Source organism: Crocodylus porosus, unplaced genomic scaffold, assembly GCF_001723895.1.
Source record: "Crocodylus porosus isolate Cpor-Errol unplaced genomic scaffold, CroPor_comp1, whole genome shotgun sequence".
NCBI classification, from domain to species: domain Eukaryota; kingdom Metazoa; phylum Chordata; order Crocodylia; family Crocodylidae; genus Crocodylus; species Crocodylus porosus.
The window spans coordinates 3,930,746-3,949,773 of NW_017728945.1; the positions used below are offsets into that span (position 1 = coordinate 3,930,746).

At 43.1% G+C, this 19,028-nt stretch overlaps 1 protein-coding gene across 1 annotated transcript in view; it reads left to right on the forward strand.

Annotated features, from left to right (window-relative positions):
• The window catches only part of LMNB2 (lamin B2), a 51,072-nt gene that overhangs the window by 22,013 nt on the left and 10,031 nt on the right, over positions 1–19,028 (forward strand). Inside the window, exons 6-11 of the mRNA XM_019550662.1 lie at positions 7,894–8,019; positions 8,658–8,878; positions 9,317–9,608; positions 11,191–11,298; positions 15,937–16,056; positions 17,946–18,050. Of these exons, the coding sequence (XP_019406207.1) occupies positions 7,894–8,019; positions 8,658–8,878; positions 9,317–9,608; positions 11,191–11,298; positions 15,937–16,056; positions 17,946–18,050 (972 nt within the window). The remainder of the gene's footprint in view (positions 1–7,893; positions 8,020–8,657; positions 8,879–9,316; positions 9,609–11,190; positions 11,299–15,936; positions 16,057–17,945; positions 18,051–19,028) is intronic.

A 19,028-nucleotide genomic window follows, 5' to 3' on the forward strand; every position in this document is an offset into this window, starting at 1 on the left:
AGGACAGGGAGAAGGAAGGGGCTGGGGGGTGCAGATCGAGAATGGGGGAGGAATGCATCTCTGTGCCTGCTCCCAGGAGTTGGGGGAGGGCAAGGGCAGCAGTGCCCCTCTCTGGGCTGCACATGTTCTGCCTGGCTAGGGAGGGGAGAAGCTCACATGTGGCAGCCACCACCACACCACTGCTACTTGTGGGGAAGCTGGTTGGGGGCTGAGGAAGCAAGGATGTGTTGGGGGAAGACATGGAGTGCCTGCCAGCTGGCAGGCACTCCTGGTGGGGCTTTCCCCAACATTCTCTCCTCCCTTGGTCCAGACGGGCAGTGGGGAGAGGGCACCCCGGGGCCCAATGGCAAGGGACACCGCCGGCCTCCCACCTCAGCTCACTCTGCCTGCTCCCAGGAGCAGGGCCAGGGCGAGGGGCGAGGGCAGCAGTGCACCTCTGCAGGCGACACATGTGCTGCCTGGCTTGTGGGGAGTGGGAGTTTGCATGCGGCAGCTTTCCCGCCCTTTTTGCAAACAGCACTTGCAGGCTGGATCTCAGCCAGCCTACAGAGCTCTTTGCAAAAGGGGGAAATCTGCGGGTTTCCCTGCTAAAAGGGGAAATCCGTGTTTTCTCCCATTAAAATGAGAAATCTGTGGTTTTCTCCATTTTTACATGGGAAACAGAAAACCTGGATCCTTGCTTATAAGAAGTGGTTGCCTTCACACAAGAGCCGAGTGCCTTTTTTCTGGAGCAGTTTTCAATCAAAAACATGGTGTTGTAGACTCATGAAAAATTAAACACAGCAACAATTAACAGTATCTAGAAAATTAGGCTATTTCCATAGACAGCAATTATGTAGACATGTTCAAGTTTTAAAGAGTTAACATTCTTGAATGATGTCAAATCTGATAGGAATAGTAAAGCATGTTTTTCTGCTACATGGTTTCTGTCAGAGGATTTGATACAACAGGAGTTAGTCAGACTCCTCAGAGTCCAAGGAAGGTATTCTGGCCAAACCAGTACCCAAAGAAAATGAGCATGTTAAACTTCATAAAATGGTCTTTCGACAAGATAGGGCTTAGTGGAATGGAAAAATGAAGATCTAGACAGATGGTGGGACAAGCTGTGCTTGAACGTCTATCCCAAATTCTGCAGGTAGAGTTCTACCTTGTCAGAGAACAGTCTACCTTTCTACGGAGGTGAAGTTGTTAGTGTAGATGACATCGGAGCTGGGCTGAGTGATAATAGGATCTTGAGTAGTAAGAACAGTCTCAGTTTCTAGCTTAATTCTGGAACTGCCTCCAGGGACGGGCATAGAACATAATTGATTTTTTTTTTTTTTTTTTTTTAAAGCACTCACGTATGTTTGGTATGGAAGACTAGGTCAGTCATTAATTTTCATAAACATCAACCTTTCCTCATGAATCAGCACTTGTCGTTCTTGTTGCTCATCTTTTAGATTCTTCTAGTTTATATACATCAGTTCTTTACATAAAAATGGTGCCTAAGACTGGGTAAGTTGGGGCTAAAAAATGATGAGTAGAGTGGAATAACTAGTTTTCATGAATTACATACAGCCCTCCTCTCACAATGCCACTTGCTGTTGGAAAACAGACATTACACAGTGGATTCATATTTAGCTTGTGTGATGTATATTATAGCTCTGACATCTTTCTTGTACTCGTGTTGCCTAGCAGATAGTCTTCCATTTTGTATTTGTACATGTAACTTTTTTCCTTCCTGACTGGTAGTATTTTGCACTTATTGAATATTATTTTGCTGGTTTTAGGCATTCTGTAGTTGATCATTTTTTTTCAATTCTAGTTCTTTCCTCTAGGGGGCTTGCAATCCTTGTGTTAGCCACATGTTTTATAAGTGTAGACTCTTTCATCATCTAGTTCATTAACAAAAACATTGACTGGAACTGTCCTGAGACAGACTCCTGACAGCCTCATTTGAAATACCTTACCAGTTTGACAGAACACTTCATAACTGCTTTTTGAGTGCATTTTTCAACAGTTTATATACTACCTTTTTGGCAGCCAGCAGAGTCTCTTATTCAGAAGTGTAAACACACAAAGCACAGATTGTGAACTGATTTATCAGAACAGCCTTTAATTATTGTCAGGTAGCTTATCACACTGCTGGCAGTGGGAGATAATGCAGTGACATGTATTAATGCCAAAATCCTCTTACACAAACACATACTATCTTTTTGTCATTCACATCATTATTCAATCAGTCACTCATGCATAATCGAATATTCCAATATCATCGTGTTTTGTACCAATGCTCATGCGAGTTCCTTTACTTCAAAATAAGCACATTCTGATAATATCTTGTTCTGCACCAAACATAAGGATAAGGCCTTTGGTTTTACTTAGTTTCATTAGCCAATTCCTGATTTTTTTTTTTTTTTCTTCCCCCCCCTTCTAAATTTGGGAGGCATCTTGTTAGCTAATGCTCTGCAGTCATTCTAACGAAGTCACAGGCTCTTGCTCAGGCAGCACCAACTTATGGTGATTTCATCTAGCCCAGGGATGGGCAACCTGTTTAGCAAGCATGCTGTAAATTGCTGTATTTACCATATTTGCTCGAATAAAAGACCATCATGATTTATAAGATGACCCCCCAGTAATATGATTCTATACCTGGAAAATGATATCAAGTTTATATAATTTCTATTAGGGCTGACAAATGATTTAAAAAATTGCAATTTATTGCAAGAGTTAAAAAACCCCAACTAGTTGAACCCATGCTTTGCTAGGGAAGATGAACTTGATTTTATTTTTTATAACCTTTTGTCATAATCTTCACTTCATGATTTATGCATAATTGCCTGTTCTAACTTCAAAAACTTTCACATGATCATTTCCATCTGCTCTTTTCTTGTAGACTGTAATTGAAATTTTTGACGTGGGTGAGCTACCAACTCCCCACTATCTGGCCTCCAGAATAAGAGATTTAAGTTGTATAGATGGTCGCAATTAATCACAATTTTAATCGCACAGTTAAACAATAGCCAGCACCCCCCCCCCCCCCCAACAGCCCAGTTTGTTTGCCCTGCAGCTCCTACCTGCCACCACCAACCTCTAGTAGGGCAAATAATACTCTGGCATGCATCAATCGATGCATCTCCAGCAAAACCAAGGAAGTGATTCTTCTGCTCTGCTCAGCACTAGAGAGACCACAACCGGAGTACTGTGTCCAGTTCTGGGCACTACACTTTAACAAGGATGTGGGCAAGCTTGAGAGAGTTCAGAGAAGAGCCACCCATATGATCAGAGACTTGCATGGCAAGCCATACAAGGAAAGGCTGAGGGACCTGGGACCTCTTCAGCCTGAAAAAGAGAAGGCTGAGATGGGATTTGGTAGCAGCTTACCTCTACATTAGGGGAGTACATCAAAGGCTTAGGGAACAACTGTTTACCAGGGCACCTGAGGGGAAAGCCACAAAATCCTGGAAGACTGTTTCAGACTCAACATTAGGAAAAACTTCTTCACAGTCAGCATGTCCAGAATGTGGAATAAACTCCTTCCAGAGCTGGTGCAATCACTTACTCTGGAAATGTTCAAGGGGAGACTGGATGGTCATCTTGCTGGCCCAGTTGTCTTTCCTGCTTGGTGCAGGGGGCTGGATCCAATGATCTTCCAAGATCCCTTCCAGCCTTACAATCTACGAACAGTAGGTCTGTGTGAAGTGGCTAGTATTCGCTTCAGATTCAGCTGAATTGGGGGACAGCGATTCAATTCGGTGCTGCAGTCGCCTTGGGGCTTCAGGAGGGCAGTAGTAGGGGGCAGCGGGGATTACCCCCTTGCCAGACAGCAGCCAGTGAGCGGGGGCCTTTTTTTTCTTTTCAAAGAGCTGGGGGATGGGGCCTGTGTAATTCATAGGTTTGGCCAAATAGGCAGCAGCCGAATCTCCCAGATTTGGCCAAATCAATTTGGATCAGGCCGGGATTGGGGCCTGGCAGGGGTCCCCCCATGGTCCCCTTCCTCCTGTCCCACTCCTTACATACCACCATGGAGTCTGGGTCCAGCTCCCTGCTCCAGCCAGCAAATCGCTGAAGCTGCCGGACTGCCGGAATCACCAAAGCTCTCCAAATCTTTTCTGAATCGATTTGGAGACCTTCAAATCAATTCAGACCTTTTAATTGGTCCCGATTTGATTTGGATTCAGAGATTTGACCGCCGAATTGGGCTGAATCTCTTCCAAATTGAATCAGCACCTGAAACTTCCCACAGCCCTAATGAACAGCGCGCACAGCCCTGACCCTGGTCTGCCCTGTGCCTACTCCAAACGCACCTGCCCATACTGAGCAGCAGTAGTGTCTGGGCAGAAGCTGCTGCTTAGCATGGAGGAAAGGCAGCCCTTTCCCCTCACTGCTGCCGCGCCCTTCTTGCTGCAGCCTCCTGGAGCCCATACCTGGGCTGCCTTGAGGCTCCTCTGCACTGTCACTGCTGCCCTGCTGGCTGACTCAGAGGCAGCACTGATGACAGCAGAGAGGAGCCGCAGGGCAGCCTGGGCATGGCCTCTGGGCGGCTGCAGCAAGAAGGGCCTGGCTGCAGTGAGGGAGAGGGGCCGCTTCCCCGTGCCAAGTAGCAGCTTTTGCCTGGCTGTTGCTGCTGATCAGCGTGGGAGGGGGAGTCTGGGGCTGGTCAAAGCAACATGCATGATTAATACAGTTAAGAAATTAATGCATTAATTTGTTTTTGTGTTAATTGTGTAAGTTAACCGCGATTAACTGACAGCTCTATTTTCTATGTATAGAATCTAATTATGGGGGGGTTGTCTTAAGATGACCCCCTGAATGAGACCCCCCCCATAATTAGATTCTGTATATGGAAAATTTATGAAATTGTTATAATTTTCCAGGCATAGAAACTAATTATTGGAAGTTTGCCTTGAATTTGTCTCCCTTCCACTGCTACCACAGGGGAAAAAATATGGGGGGACAGGAAGCCCCTTTGTCTCTGCTTCCCTCTAACTTTTCCCATGGCAGCCCCTTTTCCCCCTCCCCTTACTGTCAGACCCTGCTCTTCTTTGTCATGTCCTGTGGTTAATGAGAGAGAGATTATATATTTGATGTATAGAGTTATTATACTAAAGTATAATATATAGATATTATATATTTGATATACAGATTTATATTTAATATGTAGAATTTGTATACAAATATACATATATAGAAAGAGAAAGGGAGAAATAAAATATTTGATGTATAGAATTATTATACTAAATTATTATATGACATATTGGGGGTTGTCTTATATTCAGGAGGTAAATTTGAGTAAATATGGTAAGTCCGAAGCATGAGGTGGTTCCAGTCTAATAATCAGCCATTGCCTAATACTGAGAAATCACACTACCACTGGGGTGTGGCAGTACAGGCAGTCCTCAATTTTACGTTTTGCACTTACAACCTTTCTAAGTTGACGCCCTGTTTCAACTTTCTGACATCAGTTTTGACTTTACAATGCTTGATCTGATGTGATGCCATGCCAGCAAACAAGTTGCTGTCACCCATCTCCCTGGAGAACATTTGTCCAAATGTCTTTGGACACTTGCCTTAAGAAAGCAGACAAGACTCCAGAAAAACCTTCAGCCAAGACTCCTGAGAAGAATCCAGGCAAGAAGCCTTCAAAAAGTCTAGCAAAGTCACCTCAGAGAAGTCCTTCCAAATCAATATGGTTGCTATTTACAATATAAATGTGTTAATGTAGCTGTATTTACCCATCTCTAATTGACTGAGTACAAAATTCTGGGTTGTTCTTGGTGAAAACAGGGTATCGGGCCTTGGTTCAGGAAGCAGTCCCCCATTTATAACACTGTTTCCTATGGGAAAATCGGTTCCGAGTTGCAATATTTTGACTTAAGATGCCTTTTTCGGGAACCAATTGTGTCATAAGTCCAAGGACTGCCTGTACTTAATTTTGCAGCGTCTATACTTGCCACTTCAGCTCCCATGGGGCCAAACCCTCAAGAAGGCACCGGTTCCTGATCTACCCCTTTCCTGAGTACTACCCCAATTCCTCTCCTTAGTTCATCCTCTTTAACTCAGCATTTGAGGCTCAAGTGCCTCATGAAGCTGTAAAAGGATTACCAGTGGACTTTGCCCCTCTTGCTTGCTTGCTGAGGGCAACTAGCAGCCATTTTACAACACAGCATTTTCATGCTTCTATTTCAACAAAGAAAACTAGTTGCCCTACTTCAGGTGCACTCCACTTTTGGAGGGCTGATTTTTGTGGGAAAAGGTGTGCATGTTATATGAGTAAGTAACTTCTGTTAATAAAGTTTGGAATTTTTTTTTTATGCCAGAAAGTGTCAAGTAAGAGGGTAGATGATAAAAGCATATAAAATAACCAGTGGGCTTGAGGTGGTAGATATGAAGCTTCTGTCCTTCCTGTTAATTAACAGCAAGACCAGAAGGCAAGGTAGAGAGGCACCTTATAGACTAACTATATCAGAGATGTATAAGCTTTTGTGATCAAGGACTCTCTTGATCAGATGCTATGAAACGACGTGCACAGAACAGGCTCTTAAATATCTGTATCTGATAGCCTGATCTTGCATGTCCTTTCTGATGGAGTAAGCTCTTGCTCATGAAAGCTTATGTACGTCTACCTGGCTTCAGACTAATGTGGCCAGCTACCACTCGCTCACTTTGCTCGTAAGAACAAAAGGAATTAATCATATTTGAACTCCTTAAAAAACAAACATTCTTATGTAATGTATAATTATATTAGAAATTGTTGTACAGAAAGAAATTAAGGTCAGGAATTTGCTAAGATTTCAAAAAAATATTGGAAATGTGTATTACTTACAAACTCCTGAAAAATTTTAGAAGGTAGTTAAAAATTTGCACTTCAGAGGTTAAGCTACTTTTGAACCATTAATGGTCAGAATGAGTCGTAATGTGCAGGTTGGATTATCTGCCTTGTTATAGATTTCTTAAATCTTTTTTGAACCCTCTTGTATAGGTTAGTGTTGAAGACAGGATGATGACTTAGATGAACCTGGAGTCAGTTCCCTTTTTTCCTAAGGTGGTTACTTAGGTTTGATGCCTGTGCTGATGGGTTTGCTAGAAGAATGGTTTCTGTTTGTTTAGGAAACTAACGTAAGCATGTGTCTTTTGCACTCTGTTTCCTGTTTGTTGCTTAAAAGATTTAATTCTTTCATGACATAGTGGGGGGTTCACAGTATCATACCTCATTGTAGATGCTACCACAGTATAGTTAGTGATGTAACAAGACAGTAACTTTGCAATAGGCAAATAATTGAGGGAGGAGATGGGGAAAATCCCTCAGCTGTGGTTAATGCCATGTATGCTTATGGTGGGGTAAAAGAATGGGCAGTATTTATGGCATTAACCAAATGGTTCTTGCCCCCTGCAACCTCCCTCCAGATTCTGTTCCTGTTAAAAATAATGGTGGGGAGGGAGCCTTTTATTTTTCTTTTTTTTTAAGTCCTACCTACAATTAAACTAGCCTCCTTATAAATGGAATTGTTTGACAGTTGAGCTTTGCAAGAAGTTTACTGAAAACATTTAATTTCCAATCAAACTTATTTAAAATTCCTTTTTAAATCGTTTATTTAGATGGAGGGGGGCTCATTAATGTCTAATGATGTTAGAAATTAGATTGTGTAATAGAAAAGCTGAAGGACGTCTGCTCTAATAGCAGAATCAAGCTTTGAAAATAAAACTATAAATGTAGGAACATGGTGTGTAATCTGTAAGGGACCTCCTGGGTTGAATCCAGTCCCTTGACATCAAAGAGAGCCACATCATATAATTTGGTTCATAAATTTAGGACAGTCCTCCTTTAAACTAGTTGTTTTAAGCCCTTGTACTCTTGTTTGGACTGTGTTTTCTTGTGGTGGCTAGTTTAATCTGTGTCAAACTCTCTTCCAGCTGGAGAATGCCAAACTCTCCTCTGATCAAAATGACAAAGCTGCCAGTGCTGCCCGAGAGGAGCTTAAGGAGGCTCGCATGAGGATAGAGTCTCTCAGCTACCAGCTTTCTGGCCTGCAAAAACAGGTGATGGGCTACATTTCTCTGTGTCAAATTCTGAATGTGTGGTTAAGTAAAATATGAATTTCCATTTCTTTTTTTCCTTCCTGTGCACATCCTGAAGAATGCATTTATGAGTAGGAATGTTTTGTACAAAGCAGTGCTTTTCATATACATTTTGGTGGAGAGTGAATATTGAAAGTGTATTTATGAGAATTTCCTCCAGAAAAAGTATTCTAAAGGTTATGCTTTTTTAGTCACAAACCAGAAACAGTTATATTTTACCTCTCTTCCCTAGTAGAAGTCAACCCAAGCTAGGTGTCAGATTTTGAGTCTTTCAAGCCAACTACTTATTAAAAATCTACAATTCTGAATTTCTTACATAAAATCACTTCAAATAGTGTCATGTGCTTCAGTCACTCTAAGGCTACACTTAATAATACATGGGTGATTGGACTGGTTGAGTCTTTACGTTTCTGCTTCTTGTTGCAATGGTTTTTACGTATGGAATACCATTGCTGATAAGTAATTCCTGAGTACAGCTTCCTGATTTATTTCACTTTTTTGTAGCATCAGTCAGAGGGGACCATGTGTACATAAAGAACTTGATTATGTATATGTACTCTGGATTGACTGACTGACTTTTTATTTCAATGTGCCAATAGGCTAGTGCTGCAGAAGATCGTATTCGGGAATTGGAGGAAATGATGGCTGGTGAGCGGGACAAATTCAGGAAGATGCTAGATGCCAGGGAGAGGGAGATGACAGAAATGAGGGACCAGATGCAGCAACAGCTTGCAGAATATCAGGAGCTACTTGATGTCAAACTAGCACTGGACATGGAAATCAGTGCTTACCGAAAACTTCTGGAAGGAGAGGAGAAAAGGTAGGCATTGACAAATACGTTTTGTTCTGTTTGGTCAAGAATATCCAAACTTTGCCTAATTGAGTCACATTGGCCCCCTAAGCTCTAGCGTGTCACACACAATGCAGTTGCTTTCATCATTACATGCATGTATTCATGTATGTTTATATAATCCCTAAAATACTATGGATAAATATCATTCTTTGGTTGATATTCTACTCCTTTTTTCTTTATGTTGGAGTTTAGAGTTCCATGTTTTCCCCTGCTCCTGTCTCCAGACCCTTCGTTAGTACACATACAATGGTGCCTTGAGTCAAAGTTGAAAACCATTGGCCTAGGTTAATAGTATGCTGTAGTATGTTGCTATGTGTTAGTACTCAAAACATTTTGTGAAACTGTAGAGAAAATCTAGTTGTTTTCTCCTTCATCTGAATAAAATGTCTGTCTTTCTGTGTTAAGGTTGAAGCTGTCTCCAAGCCCATCCTCCCGTGTTACAGTTTCTCGGGCTACTTCCAGCAGCAGCAGCACTTCACTTATTCGGTCTTCTAGAGGCAAGAGAAAACGGATTGAAGCAGAGGAGCTTTCAGGCAGCGGTACAAGTGGAATTGGAACTGGGAGTAGTGCTGGTAGCAGCAGCAGTAGCAGCAGTAGTTTCCAAACATCCCAGCAGGCCTCATCCACAGGAAGCATCAGCATAGAAGAGATAGACCTGGAGGGGAAATATGTTCAACTTAAAAATAATTCTGAGAAGGTTAGTGTCAATAAAATTAATAGAAAGTGCAGAATAAACTAGCATCTGAATATGACACAGGCTTTCATAACCTTAACTCAACCCTTTGAAGGAGGAAAGAAGACTAATATTTGGGCGTTTTTCCTTCAGGAAGCATCAAATTATCAGTAGTAGCAAAGAGGCAATCGTAGTGTTGTAATACTAATAGAAAAATTAGGGGTGGGTGACTGGGACACAAACACCTGTCACTAATTTCAAGGAATTGCAAGAATGGGGTCTTCCAGCTCACCCACTGCTGTTGCTGTCTAGGGTGTGGAAACTGATCGTTATATACATGTTCTGGCATTTTGGCAGTTGTACAAAACTTAAAAGAGATCTTAGTTTGTGCCCCAAAAATTCAAATATTCAGCAGCCTGGTACTGCAGATACACAGAAAGGTCAGTTTGCTCACATAAATTGTCTCACTTACTCTGAGGGCACTTATAAAGTGCACTTGCATGGATTTGTAAATGTTTGCAGGATTGGGCCTAACATAAGGAACTTGCAGTCTGAACCAGGGGCAGTAACTGGGGCAGCTTATGGGTCAGACACAGCACCCCACAAAGTTCCGATCTGGTACAAATGCTGTGTTATGCTGTGCCATCAATCCCCTCTGTAGTGTTCCCCTGGGCATGGTCCCCACTGGGCAGAAGAGAACAGAGCCCAGCTCCGGATAAATCGGCGCTACCCTTTGGATCTCACTCCCTCTGGGCCCCAAGGCCTTTTCTTCTACCACCTGTCCCTGCAGAGAGGGCTTTCATTCCCCCCCCAGCCCAGCACCTGGGTCACTGTTGGCACTCAACTGGCGCTGCTCCTTGGCCCGGTGATGCCCCGGGGAGGTGTCCCACAGACCATGGCAGGGTCCCTTCATCCCCTGCACCTGGGGGCTGTTTCCTTCCAGCACCCACACCTGGGTGGTTCAGCATGGGTCATCAGCACAGATCCAGGGGCACACGCTTCCACTGCCTTCTAGGGTGCCTTCCAGCCACCACCCCCACAGCAACAGATGAGCCGCTCACAGCTCTGTCCTGTGTCCTGCCCCGGCTGAGCAGCGCCTGCCCAAGGCCCGCTCCCTCGCTCACCACGGGAGCCTCAATCTGCCCCTCTCTTGCCTCCCCCCACCCCTTCCCCTGCACCGGACTTACCGGCCCGATGCTGGTCTCCAAACTGTCTAGCTGCATGTTGGAATTGGATTAGTATCAGCCAATATGGTTCCTTAAAAATTGGCCATCGGTATCGGCCAAAAAAATTTCTGTTGGTGCAACCATTATTATAGTAGTGCAGGCTGTTGTGCCCTTTCGGGGTCCGGAAACTTATGGTCTGTAGCAAGGGCTGGATCACAAAAGGTGGCTCATGCCAACAAAATGTTGCCAGTTCCCTAATATAAATCATTATTGTATATAGGAAAAATAGTTATAAGCTGTCATGCATGTGACATAACAAGTACTGAACAAAGCAAGTAACTACACATACCATTTTAAGGAAAAAGAAAAAGGTAAAACACAATACTGCTGGCTGGCTGTAATTAGTTTTTTGTAAACAAAATTTTGTGTTTCTCTCTCAGGATCAGTCTCTGGGTAACTGGAGACTGAAGAGGCAAATAGGAGAAGGAGAAGAAATTGCCTACAAATTTACTCCAAAGTATATCCTCCGGGCTGGGCAGACAGTTACAGTAAGTCACTGTGGAATCTTCTTTTGGGTTGTATTCACACAAACTGCCAGGGTGCTTAAGAAGGCTTGATGAACAGCTTCTGTTTTTATTTGAGCTTACTGGTAAGAGTAGGCTTGGGCTCTTCTGTCAGATGCATCATGCACAGAAGCTGAATTGCTATAGCATCAAGTCAAGCATGTGTTTCAGATAGCTGAGGTGGGCCTACTTATCTTGGATTTTATACATACTTTTGTGCATTCACCAAATGCAGTGACTCTGCTCTCTGTTATTAAATTCAGGAACAAATTTATTAATTAATGCGGAATTAAGTTTGCCCTGTGGTATTTCATTCCCTCTTGGGAAATTTAGTTCAGCAAAACTGAAACTTCTGAAAGAAAAGGTTATGATGAATTAGAGTATTTCAGACTCAAACTTCTGAAAACCAAGCTTATATTTGCTCAGATCTGGCTACCTCTGAGTATTGTATTGCTGATTTAAACATTTATTCTTTCTTGAGTAGTTGTCCACAGACCTTTTCACTTGTGTATGTTCAATCCTCGAGCTTTGACTGGAGACTTTGGGGTTGGTAGTACTGAAGTGTACTTCACGTTGGTTCCACCATCACATGCCCAGAGGAAAAAGGACCGTGCACATTTCCTGCTCCACAGTACCTCTCAATCACCTGTTCATCTGTCTTGAACACAAAGTGTTCTTGACTGGTTTGGTGCTATCACATACTATTTAGCCTTGGCCTGTTTTTCCCTACGTTCCTCATAATTCAAATGTTGAAGCAGTCTACCGTTGCCAACTATCTGGGGACTTGGCACCCTTCACACATTCTCTCCCTGCTTTTACCTAACAGTTTTTCAATTGCGCAATGAAGTACTGATGTCTTGAGCCCTTGATGCTTTGCTTATATCAGAATTTTTTTTTGGCGGGCAAAGAGGGAGGGTCTTTTTGTTTCTTTTTCACCAGATTAGGAATCTTTTACTAAAGAGAATTATCTTTTTGTTTTCTTTGTTCTCTCCTTGTGGAAATCTATGGGTTTCATAGCAGTCTATAGCATGAAGGCCTTTTGCCAGCAGTGGATGCCTACACTGGACACTTGCATTCCTCATAAGTGCAATATTTGTCAGTCCTGCAGCCACAAAAGAAAGAAAAATTAAATGATCCTCATGTAGCCCAAGGCCTTAGACTTTTCTGATTTTATCACTAATAACTCAGACCATCACTGACATTTCCTGGTACTGCCTCTGCTCAAAGACTATTTTCTTTTCCAGGGTTGAGATGCATAGGATATGCCCTATCAGGTCTTAAAACAAAGCTTCCCCTTATTTTGCTGTCTGCTACTATATGGGGGTTCTATTTCTTGCATTTCTGAAACCTTTTGATCTGCCCAAAAGCTGGTTGGGGTATATAAGGGTTCAAAAGGGTATATATGGTACCATTCAATCAACCCCTAAGACCACCCAGTCTCAAAGAGATTCTGTAGAAGCTTGTAGAGTATCAGATGTGGCAGAATGCCACCTCTGTCTCTCCCCAAAAACTCTGCTATGTGACAATGTGGTCCCTGCAGAGGGCAGACATCCCATCTCTTTAGGTAACCCTGAGTTGGATACATTCCTGAGGGAGGGGGGAAACCTGCTTCCTCTGCCTATGTGACTGGCATCACATACCTGGGTGAGGGAGGGGCTTGGGCTTCTTTTTGTTCTGAGCAGTACCAATCTACCCAGTAACCAGAGATGATGTCAAATTGGTTGGCTAGCAGCCAACAGTTGCTGGCCTCCATTGGACCTGGTAAATGAGGTTATAAGATCTATATAAGTTAAGGACTGCCCAGGAGGAGGGGCAGTGGCCATGATGAAAACAGAGAGAGAGAGAAGCTGGACTGTCTGAAACTTGCTGTCTTTGAAACTTATGCTCAATGAACTGCATACCTCCAGAGGCAATCTCTTCCTACCTGTGGATGATACTCCTGAGTAAGCTACCTGAGATCGAACTACATATATAGCTTTCAGTAACTCAGATGCTTGATCGAAGGCTAACCAGCCACCGTTTGCTCTGTGGCAGGGGTGGGCAAAATGCGACCCACCAGAACATTCTGTCTGGCTCATGGGGCCACTCAAAAAAATTAGAAAATATTTATCTGCCCCTGGCTGCCTGTCATGTGGCCCTCAATGGCTTGCTAAAACTCAGTAAGCAGCCCTCTGCCCGAAATAATTGCCTGCCCCTGCTCAATGGGATTTCTCTGATATTGCTCTACCCTATACCCTATTCCAAACCTACTCTCCTTGTAGCCAATAAAGTTCTCCTTTGTACATAGCATGGGAGACTTACTGGGAGAGGGGGCTAGATTATGCCTTGGGGTCCCCTTGGTTTGGCTAACTAAGGGAGACCACTATTTGCGCTTCAGACTCAGGGAAGCACCCCAGGTTCTTGAAGTGAGTTGAGTACCCTCAACAGCTACTAGGCCCGTGTTTCCAAGGGGACACAGAACCAGGATCACCACCCTGGGTGGTGGCAGCGTTACCCCCAGGCTAGCAAGTTTGCTTCAGGAAGGGGGTTGGCCAGTAGTGAGGTGCCCCCAGGGAGGCAGTTGGAGCCTGGAAGGTGGTCTGTTGCAGTGAGGTGGGTGGCTTAGCGCAGGAGCACCCCCTACTGGCTTGCCACATTGGATGCGTCTGCATTGGCCTGTTTGAATTGGAGTGCTTGCTGCAGAGCGTGGATTTCATTGAGATTTCCACCATTCTGTTTGCTAGATCATCTGTTTACATTGTTGAGTCATGGGATACTAGGCCCTTGTCAATTATTACTGAGGGCAGGAGGTGCAGATCTTTGAAGTATCATCTTGTACCTGGGTTTATTTTGTAACTGGGTGCCAATTTGGCAGTAGTAACTGCAAACTTAGAGTGAGCTACATATTGAATCTGTCCTTACACCCAGGCAGAAGTGTGGGATATGGAGTCTGTAGTTCCTACTTCATTGGGTCCGATGGTTCTGCTCCATTACTTTCTGAGTTCAAGGACCAATGGCACCACCACTGGACATGGCACCGCTGAATTGTCAGTCTGGCACCAAATATAATCTTAACATTCCCTCAGCTCCTTATGATGGCATCATCCTCCTCTCTAAGAAAGTGCTTGTGCTCTGCTATGGCTGCATTTTATTCCTTAAGTGTTTTGGCCTATTGGTGTTTGCAGTCTTTTTCTTCCTTTCTTGCATGGCTGTTTTGAAATAGTGACCCTCTATCCCCCAGTTAAGGAGATGGGTGGGTCATATAAAATATCTCCTCCCCTCCCCCCCTCAAGATGCTGTCCTTTTATATTCCTGTCCCTCCCAGCCTTGTTTATAGTGGCAGCAAATGGAAAAAGCCCAGCTATGCTAGGTTGGTCCCAAAGGATAGAGAACCCAGTTACCTTGATCTCTGGAAATAAAATTGTCCAGCCTCCAATTCAGAATTTCAGATTGCCAAGCATTGCTGATAAGGGATGACTTTATGGTCCTTGAATATCTGACTTTGCCACCATTCATTTTATTTTATAGCTTAAGGGAAAGCACTTGGGGAAAAATGGCCCTTTTAAAGCTGGTTAGGATTTGATATGCATGGCTTTCTGACTTGTAGCAATTGCTATTGTCAGTTTTGGCTACAAAGGACTAACTCGCAGGATTATCATAAGTTCTAGTTTATTAGATGGGATGTGAAGTTTTAATAAAATTATGAATGCAAATTCTGGGGGGTTGTGATAGGTACTGGTCGCCTTAGTGCACATGCACACACACAATTGCTGTGCAATAGTAATGTAGCACCGATGTTGGTTTTATATCTATCTTGGGTGCTGGAGTCTGCTGTCGATGGTCAGCTTCCTCCAAGGTGATGCCTTCTCCAGAAGGGGGTCACCTGCTTGTTCTTCTGTCTCGGCAGGTCGGGTGCTGGATGAGAGGGCACCACTGAAGGTCACGCTTCACTGCCTTTTATTCCTTTCTGGCAGACTTGTGTGACCTTCCAGCATCATCTTGGCTGCCCAGTCACTGTGCCACGTGTGTCTTGAGTAGTGCATGGCAGCTGTTAGTCAGTCACAGGGGGTTCTTCCTGGTCGTGCAGATTTGGGAGTCCAATGCTTGTTGAATGACTTAAAAGCAACCTTTTACATTCTCTTGGTGATTCTCTTGATGTTTACTCCTGTCTCTAAAATGAATCCAGTCAATACCAGTATATGCCTTGCCCTGTTTTTTCTTCCAGTCTTGACTGCTGCACTGGCATGTTTTCATGGGTTTGAAGCTAGTGGTCATAGTATGCTTGGAGATGGCCTTGCCACGATGTGTTGCTACCATGCTTTAGAAACATTCTTAATCTTGGTACATTTGCTGCCATAGTAGAACCCAGACAAAATAAAAGAAAAAATGTTGCATGCAGAAACAAAGTGGTGCTTGATATGTTAGTCTTTCCTCTTCCCTTTAACCATGGTTGCTCTTAATTTTCAGCTGCTAACTTGTAAGTGGCAAAGAATGTTCTTCTTCGGGTAGATTTACCTACTTCACTATCCTTGAGAAATGGAAATGGTCAAGTGGGTGCTGGAAAAAAAAAGTACAGAATTAGGCATCCCTTCTTATACAAGAAGAAAAGTACAGGCATTGATTATAGAATTTTTGTCTCTTTAGATCTGGGCTGCAGATGCAGGTGTGGCTCATAGCCCTCCTTCTGTCCTTGTGTGGAAAAATCAGAGCAGCTGGGGCACTGGAGGAAACATCCGTACATACCTAGTAAACTCTGATGGAGAGGTAGGTTTCGTCTCTTGGACAAATATGTTGTTACCCATCCAAATCCTTTTGCATATTTTGACAAAATGTTTTTGTTTTTTCCATGGCTGTCTTCTGTAACAAAGCAATATCAAGTTTTTAGTATTTAATTGTTTAAGTATTATATATAATTATACAGCATTTAAGGAAATGTGTTCAAAGGACTGATAATCTGTGTAGAGCTTTTAGAAAACATTCATGAGGGGAGAGAATTTGCTTCAATTTGAGTATACATTTCCAGCAGAGAAGGACATGAAAACAGTCTGGGTATTCCAAGAAAGGTTGAAAATACCATTTTTTCTTGGAAAGCACTTGCCCCTAAATAACACACTTTTTGGAAGGCAGAATGTTTAAGAAAAAGAAATCTGTTTAGAGCCATGGCTAACTAGTATGTCCAGAAAGCTTGGCTTCCTAAGAGACTGTTCGCATGAGGCAGTAGGAGCTTCTTGATATGGCAGGATAGCATTGAGCCTAGGCCCCAGCTCCTTGTAATGGCAGTAGCAAGACTGTTATTTCTTCACTGTAAATCAAGTGTTGTTTCCACACCACAAGCCTCATCAAGTTGTCATAGTCTATGCAGCAGCTCACTTCCCTTGAGCCAGCTTGATCGTTCCTTCAGGCACAAACTAGCATGCTCAGCTCTTCTTGTTTCTGGACCAGCAAGCAAACAGTAGCAGACATCTTAGCAACCATTAAAGCGCAGTATCTGCATGCTTCTGTTTCAGTGAAGTGAGGAGATTGAGTCTTATGACTGAGACCCCAATTTTGGAATGCTGACTGGGGGGGGGGAGATGGTATGTGAGTAAGTATGGTACCTGGCATATTTTGGGATGCTAGATAAAAGATGGTGTAAGAATGTAGTGATATCTGTTTAAATACTGAAACTGTATTGGGAGTTTACATTTGTTGCATATTAGTGGTTTTTTCATTTGTCCTAAATCATCCCATTACTACTTAAAAAAACAACAACAAAAAAGTCCCTATAGAAAAAATTGCAAGGGAGGATTTTGCTTTGGCTATTCATAATATGCATTGCTGCAGTAGTTGTTTAGGAATAGGAAAATGAAACCTATCAGCTTTTCATCAGTGTTCATGCTACCTTTTTTCTAATTATGAAATCACTGTGCAGGAACAGCAGCACAGGACACACAAACAGAAAGTGAACTAGCTCAGTATTGAAGTGGAGCAAATTTATTAGATTATTAGCTTAGAAAAAAAAAAGTCTCTTCACACCCTAAAATTTGACAGTCTATCTACTTATAAATTTGTGCCAGGGGAGATTTGCCACAGATATGCTAATTAATTTCTTACCCACTATTCTAGAAATGTGTCCTTGTACAGAACGCTACTGTTTTTAATACCTAATTCTGCTTCAAAGAAATTTAAAAATGAAAGGAAATATCCTGACTCCTGAAGCTTTCAGTATTTAACTGAAAATTGTTCCAAATAGTTGACATAGTCTAAGAGTGGAAATCTGGTTTCTTAATGACGCATAATTGTTCACTAATGTAAAATGTTTTAGTGCATTCCACAGTCTTTCATTAGACAGCTCTAAGTTGGGCCTGTCTATTTTTGTTTTTGTTTTTTTTTTATAAAAATGTACAAAGACTGTGAAGATAAGGAATGTCAGCCCTGGGGGGCTGGAGAGAATAAAGTTTAAAATCAAGTAGGACTGAAAACAAAGAAAAGACTTTATTTATTTTACAAACCTCTGTCCAGGCTCTAGTTTCACAAAACCAGGGTTAGTGGGTCAAATATATGGTCAGTTGCTTTGATACTCCAGAGTTCTGTGGTGCATTTTGATGGCACAGTGAACCCTCAGAAATAAGGAACAGTATACCAAATATATCTTTATCTGCCCCTATGTCTAGGAGGTTGCAGTAAGAAGCGTCACAAAATCCATAGTGGCACGTGTGAATGAGGAGGAGAAGGAGGACGAAGCAGAGTTTGGAGAGGAAGATCTTTTTCACCAACAGGTAATAAGCTGTGAACTTATACTTCCCTCCCAGTTCTCATCTTGTGACAGTGGATTGGAAATATGAGTCTTCCATCAGTCTTTGCAGACTGTAAACCTGCTACTCCCTGTCTTCCAATGGGAACCTGTAAAGGACTTGGCAAAGAGTGAATTCTGTAACCCCCTGAGAAAATCCCTACAATGAGTACAGCGCATACTCTTGTGCTCCTCACTTCAGGAATGAACGGATCCTGTTGGACTCCACGGGAGCTCAGGTGACTGTCAAGTCAGGATGTGAGGGACTGTGTGACATCTTCCCACAGAAAATGAATTTGCACCAATGGGATATTTTAGAGAAGATATCCTGTTGAGTATGGATAAGTTTTTAAGCTCCATATTACAACCCTCCCTTTCCCTTCCTGTATACCTATCCTGCTATTTAGCAACTATATGAATTGAGAGCTAAGGAATGATCCCCACTTACTCTGGCCTCTCTGCTGCAGAACCAGTTCTGGTGTTGGTCAGCATCCTTCTCCAATACACAAAGAGGGTATTCTGAGAAATAAGGGAAAGAGGTAGTATTATTCCCATTATTGTAGCTACAGTTTGGTAATGAGTACTTACAGCAGTGGTTCGCAACCTTTTTTTTGTACCAGGACCCATTTGTAAATGTCAGTGGCCGGTCTCAACTCAGTGCCCCTCACTCCTGACCTAGTTTCATAGTTACTGGGGTCAGAAGGCACCTGAGCAGATCATCGCGTCCGAACCCCTGCCATGGCAGGAAAGAGTACTGGGGTCAAACGACCCCAGCAAGGTGTTCATTTAGCCTCCTCTTGAAGACCCCCAGGGTAGGAGCCAGCACCACTTTGCTTGGAAGTTGGTTCCAGATCCTAGCTGCCCTGACAGTGAAGTAGAGCCTCCGATATCTAACCTAAATCTACCCTCTGCCAGCTTGTGACCGTTATTCCTGGTCACTCCTGGCAGTGCTCGGGGGAACAGG